Source organism: Penaeus monodon, unplaced genomic scaffold (genome assembly GCF_015228065.2).
Source record: "Penaeus monodon isolate SGIC_2016 unplaced genomic scaffold, NSTDA_Pmon_1 PmonScaffold_18579, whole genome shotgun sequence".
Lineage (NCBI taxonomy): Eukaryota > Metazoa > Arthropoda > Malacostraca > Decapoda > Penaeidae > Penaeus > Penaeus monodon.
In genome coordinates this window covers 1-6,926 of record NW_023648126.1, presented here as the reverse complement: position 1 = coordinate 6,926, position 6,926 = coordinate 1, and the positions used below count along the sequence as shown (strand labels likewise).

At 43.6% G+C, this 6,926-nt stretch overlaps 1 protein-coding gene across 1 annotated transcript; it reads left to right on the top strand.

The window, feature by feature from the left end:
- Window positions 1-304: 304 nt before the first annotated feature.
- LOC119569771 (ribonucleoside-diphosphate reductase subunit M2-like) lies at window positions 305-2,036 on the top strand (the record flags this gene model as incomplete). The annotated part of the gene is given in 2 exon segments (XM_037917799.1): window positions 305-424; window positions 695-2,036. Coding segments are annotated over 2 exon segments (837 nt in total), but the record flags the coding sequence as incomplete, so codon positions are not given.
- Window positions 2,037-6,926: the final 4,890 nt, after the last annotated feature.

The following is a 6,926-nucleotide window of genomic DNA, read 5'->3' as shown; positions in this document are numbered from 1 at the left end:
GTGATGAGAAGTAGAGAAATAGGATTATCATTGGCGGAAGGAGAATACTTGTTTTGGCCATCAACATCAATTGAAATCAAAACTACCAGTTAAAAAACAGAAATGTAGGACCTGATTGGAGAATTAGGGAATAGTACTTAATTTATTTTGGTAAATAATTACCAAGTACCTAATATAGATCAATTTAATGTTCTATAATTCATTCTTCCTTTCTTTTTTCAGTTGTCTGCTACTTTATATGCTATTATCTATAATCTGTTCTCATTTGTTTCGCTAGTTTCCCTAATTTAGCCTCTCTTCACAGGACTTGGCTGACTGGGAAAAGTTGAAAGATGAAGAACGACACTTCATTTCTCATGTTCTTGCATTCTTTGCAGCCTCGGATGGCATCGTTAATGAAAACTTAGTCGAGAGATTTTGCCAAGTGAGTATTTCTGTTCTCTTTGACTATTGCTTTGCTCATTGTGCTCTATTTTGTGTGCGCTCCAGTCTGGTTGTGCAAATAAATAAGAATGAATATGTATGTTTATTGCGACTACATGTGTGGATGTTTAAAATATATTTGATTTATGGATTTTAACATTTATATTCATATTTAATAAGACATGAACTTTTTTTAATAAAAATTACACTATTTGGCACTTCTGCCCTTCATATGACATTGATAATAATTTGAAAATTTTTACTCTCACAGGAAGTCCAAGTTCCAGAAGCGCGCTGCTTCTATGGTTTCCAGATTGCAATGGAGAACATTCACAGTGAGATGTACAGTCTTCTGATTGATACATATGTTAAGGACCCTACTGAACAGGCAAGGTTGTTCAATGCAATTGAGACCCTACCATGTGTGAGGAAGAAGGCTGACTGGGCCCTAAAGTGGATTGCTCATGAGACTGCCTCGTATGCTGAAAGGATAGTTGCCTTTGCTGCAGTAGAGGGAATTTTCTTCAGTGGTTCATTTGCTGCTATTTTCTGGCTAAAGAAACGCGGTCTTATGCCTGGTTTGACTTTCAGCAACGAATTGATCTCTAGGGACGAGGGGCTCCATACTGACTTTGCATGCCTGATGTTCAAACATTTGGTAAATCGTCCTTCAAATGAGAGAGTCCGGGAGATTATTCTGGATGCTGTTAAGATTGAGCAAGAGTTCCTGACAGATGCCCTGCCCTGCAACCTCATTGGCATGAACTGTGTCCTCATGAGGCAGTACATTGAGTTTGTGGCTGACCGATTGCTCTTGGAACTGGGATCCGAGAAGATGTTCGGTGTTGAGAATCCCTTTGACTTCATGGAGAATATTTCACTTGAGGGCAAAACCAACTTTTTTGAGAAACGTGTTGGAGAATACCAAAAGTGTGGTGTCATGTCAGCTCCTGAGCAAAGGCACTTTACTCTTGATGCTGACTTTTAGAGGGGTTATTTCTTTCATTATTTATTTTCTTTTCCATTCCTTATTTTCCAATTTTCTGAATAGTAAAAAACATTGCCAAAGGTGTAGTGTCATGTCTTCTGTGTTTAATGCATACTTCTGTTCATTCTCCATCTCAGTCTGTTTCTAACTCTTCCTTCCTTATCTGACCAAATTGGTGATGTTTTAGCTTTCATTCTGTCAGTAACTTTCCTCCAATATCCTATTTTCAAACTATTCCTTTTTCTAATTTTAATTTTCAAAAGGACAGTTCTTGCTGTTTTGGATTAAAATGTGTGGACAGGTCTGTATACACATGGAAGCAATAATGTGTGCAATTACATACATTTGCTGAAAAAGCTTTAGCCATGTACACATACAAGTGTATACATGGACACACGTGTGCTCCTAAATCATCCAGTAAGATTATAAACACCTGTGTGTGTGTGTGTATATATATATATATGTAATTATATACACACATGCATAAGCGTACATATGATTTCCTTTTATATAAAAGGCTTCATGTTTTATTACTGAGAAGTGATTTTTTATTAAAGGTAAAAAAAAAAAGGTATATGCAAGAATTTTTATATGAATTTTTATATGAAAAAATAAAATAAAACCTTCAATATAATATATTATTTTCCACATGAACTAAGACAAAAGTAAAACATGAGGGTAGAAAAGCTGTAACATGGAAGTAATAAGTAAAATAATTCAGCATATACTTGCCTAAAGACACTCAAAAGGGGGGGGGGACACATTCAGGTAATAGCTAAAATATTTGTTAAAATTTGCTTTTTTTTTTTTTTTTTTTTCCCTAATACAAAAATATTTCTTTTAGGACTGGCCAGGACTAGTCTAGATCAAGGTACAACTTACAGGGTTTGAAGTAATACAAATAAAAAAAAACTATTCTTACAAAGCTTTGTTTACCTCCCCCCCTCCCCCAATCCCTTGCCCATTGTTGTGGGGGGTTAGAGGCAAGGTCTGAACCCAATGCTGGGGATCTACCCTGCCTTAGGCCTCAGGCCTCGACTCCACAAATTCCCTCATGCTTTTTCGCTTCCATCCCTTTCCCCCCCAATCCCTTGCCCATTGTTGTCGTGGGGGGGCTTAGGAGGCGGAGGCGGAGTCTGGGACCCAATGATGGGGAACTCCCCAACCTTGGGACTCGGCCCTCGACTCAACTAATTTTGCATGGTCTTTTTTTTTTTCCTTCCCACTTTTCATTTCTGTCCCTTCACCAAACCCTTCTGCTATCCACCTCCTAAGGTGAGAAGCCGTGCTGAAAGGATGAAAGGCTGACTTTGTGCCAGTCCTGAACGGCCTGAGGGAGCCATGGGCACGGTATTCCCCTGATTTGTTACCTAGCCCTTACCCCTCAAGGGGACCCTGAGGGGTGGACTGTTTTTATCCCCAACATAACCAGGCTTACCATGGCCAGTAATGAAAACATATCCCCACTATTAGGGGCAATGAGGCTTGCCCCTTTATCAAATAGCCCCAACGATGTTAACCCACCCGATTCCCTGACCCCAGGCTCTCCTTTGACCACGGCTCCGAACACTGCAATAACTACCCCCTCATCAATGCCTACTAGTACAGTAGCCACAATCAACCCTTAAGGAACATTTCCACTCTTCCAGCCTGCTCAACTTCAACACCTCTATCCCCACAACCTCCACCATCAACCACCCCATCCTCCCTTATTAATACCTACCAGCCTTATTGGCCACCTCTCCCATAACACTACCTCCTCAACACTACTCCATCTTGTCACGCCCCGCCCCTTCTACTACCCCTATCTCTCAACAAATCTTGAATACTCTCTTTAGTGCAGCCAAATGGGACCAATTTTTCGTGATCCCTCCCACAGCTCCCTTACTCTGACAACACCCCCCTTCTCCTTCCAACAATGTCTCAAAAAAAAGTATGTAAAAGTCTCTTTCCGTAAGCGACCCGACCGCTCCCGTCTTGTGACAGTAACATCGAAAACCAAGCTATAGCATTAAAAAAACTAACTGACTATATGGTAACCCCATCCTTGCAGAACCCCATCCAACCTGAATACTGCACGGGAACCGTTCAATCTTCCAAGCAAATTGGCCAATCTAAGACAAAAGATGGTCAGATTGTGGAGGAAAGACCTACTTGCCCTGTCTCACAGACTATGATGCAACAATCAGTACAATGCTACTCCATTCCACCCAGAGGCATCGGAAAGAACCCCACTAATCTAGCCAACATTACTTCCGTAGAATGACCTTCCTTTAACGTCTAAACATAGGAGGAGAATCCTCCCTTGTTCGTCCATACCAACCTCCTTCACGTCGGTGCCACAAATTGTTGGCGTCTAGGACACCCAGCCAAACATTGCCGTTCCACAGCCAGCTGGCCCACTATGTGCCAAACATGGCCATACCGATCTAATGCCTGCACCAAATCACGCACATGTGCCCAACTGTGGCGGCCCCATAATGTAGTTTATAGGGGTTGTCCCACCTATAAATTGAGTTGAGTAGCAACTCTCAGATTCAAAACTTGGACTAACACTACGTGAAGCCAGACAAGAAGCACGTCGACGTTGGTTTCTTCCCTTCTACTGCTCATTCACCAATTCTCCTAAACCCACCCCCCCCCCCTCCATCTAACCCCCCCTCTTCTAACCTCTACAACTTCCCAGTCAAACTCTTTGCCATCCTAAATCCAGACCACTACAATCTCTACTACGATACTCCATCAACACTACAACCCCAACAACCTTCCCCTCTTCCCTCCCGCATACCCGTAACAGACAGAACAAACGTTCACCCCATTCCCTTAACCACACAAAACACTCCACCTTCCTGTTCTCCTATGCTTGAGACACCAGTCCTCTCTTCTCCCCCTCACAAGAAATCCTTTATCCCCCAAAACTCCCGAAAAACCAACTCAGAAGAAGAAAATCATGAAAAATATTCAAGTATACCTAATGAAATGACACTCAACCTCCAAATCGACAACTCCTGCTCCTTCCACACGCCAAGTAACTGCTGATATCCATCCTCTCCTAACGATATCCCCCCTATACCCTACCTCATTACTCCCTCCCAACAACAGGCCCATCCCCCCCCGACCCCAACCCGCCCACATTAACCCTCCCACCATCCCACTCTTATCCCTTCCACTCCCTCCTACGCACGTGAATCCCTTATGTAACTCATTAACTCTCATAAAGTCAATAACACCACCAGACACTCCAATCCCACACATCCTACTGCGTGCCCACGTTTTGAAACAACTCATACCTCTGCTTTCCCCCAACCTATCCCCCTTCACCGACCTCCCACCTATCAGACATCCTACAGAATCCCACACTTTTTGCTTCAAAACCTATTCTCTTTCCTTCAAAAAGAATACATATTCTTCAACTCCTAATCTACTCCTTACATTACCCGACCCTAACCCTTTCACCTAACCATTCCTTTGCCCAGCTTAGGACAACTAATACTAACTCAACCACCCTTCCCTTAACATTAATATAGTGATACAGTGGCTTAGAGTCTAGCAACAATTTATTCTTGCTTTTAACCATTAACCACATCTACCAATTCTCTAAACCCACTCCCCTCTTCTACCTCCTGCCTTCCCAGTCAAACTCTTTTGCCATCTAACCCAGACACTCCAATCTCTACACAAGATACTCAATCACCACTACAACCCCCAACACCTTCCCCTATCCCTCCCTCGCACAGAGAGACCCCGTAACAGACAGAACAAAGTTCCACCCCCTCTTCCCCTACCACACCAATCACCCCACCTTCCTTTGCCCCTATGCTTGAGAAACCAAAACCTCTCTTCCCCCCCCATAAAAATCCTTTATCCCCCCAAAACCCCCAAACCCAAATCCCCAAGAAAATATTAAAAAATTTAAAATTACTTATGAAACTGACACCAACCCCCCAATCTTACAACTCCTGCTCCTTTCACACTGCAAGAACTGCGATTCCATCCTCCCCTAACGATATCCCCCCCCAACCCTAACCTCCTAAACCCCCCCCAACACAGCCCCCCCACCCCGACCCCAACCCCGCCCACATTAAAAACCCCCCCACCATCCCCCCCTATCCCTTCCATTCCTCCTGGATACACACGTGAATCCTTTTGTAAACCCCCCCCACATCCCCTCTTCCCTTACCCGGAATCCCTTTTGTCCAAATATCCCCCACCCCCCCCCTAAATAGAACCCAACTCCCACACCTCTCCCCTCTCACCTCTTTCCCCTTTTCCCCCCTCTAGCTGCTTCCCCTCAAACTCCAAAAAGTACTACAACTAATCCAAAGTATAAAAATCCTTCATTGGAATATTCCTCTCATGACTGACCTTGTCTATCCTTTTCCCTTCAAGAGACCTTTTTTACACTCCCCAATACCCAACCCAAAATTTTCATTGTCTCTTCCCCCATCCCCTTTAGTCCGTCATACTACCTCTGCTTTCCCCCACCATCCCCCTTCACCGCCTCCCAACTATCGACATCCCTTTCGAACCCACAACTTTCTGTTTCAACAACTATTTCTTTCCTCTAATACCCTCCCTCTAATCTAACTCCTTTCCACACCCATCTAACCCTTTTACTCACCAATTCCTTTGCCCCCGCTTAGACAACTAATCCTAACTCAACCACCCTTCCCAACATTAACTATAGTGCTACATGACCTTAATGTCTAGCACTTTATCTTGCTTTTTAACCCTTTCCTTAACCATTCCATCCCCTTTTCCACCTCTTCTATTTTCACTTTTTAGGTGTGAGAGCCTGCTGAAAGGATGAAAAGGGTGACTTTGGGGCCAAAATTTTAGTTGTCTGCCCCTTTAAAGGTTAAAAGCAAGATAAATGCTAGACATTGGCATGTAGCACTATAGTTTAAAGTTAGGGAAGGGTGGTTGGTTAGTGATTATTTTTTCTGTGGGCAAAGGAATTGGGGGTGAAAGGGAGGTCGGGTGTGGGAAGGATTAGATTAGAGAAGGATTTTGCGTTTTTAGGAAAAGAAAAGGTTTTGAGCAGAAATGTGGGTTCTTAAGGATGTCTGATGGTTTGGGGGGTCGGTGAAGGGAGGATAGGTGGGGAAATAGAGGTAGGGTTGTTTTAAACGTGGGCTGACAATAGGGTGTGGGATTGAAAGGGGGAAAATTAAAAAGGAACATAAGGGGGGATCGATTGTGACCAAAAATGGATTTTAACGGGTGTTTGGGCCCAAAGCGTAAGCGGGGCGAGCGGTTCCCAACTCTGTTCCGATGAAAAGGGGCTGACCAGGGGGGAGATTTATTGTTTTCAGAATGTAAATTTTTTAGTGCGGGGCTTACCAAAAAAGATTTCCCTCGATTATCAAGAAGGTCTTAAAGTGGGTTAAACCGTGGGGGGATCGTGGGAAGGTGGTTGGATGATGTGGACAAGCGGCGTGGCGGGATGTACTGCCCGCATTTTCCCATTCCAAAGGGGGAAAAAAATTTAGTTTTTGGGTTGGCAAGGGGCAAA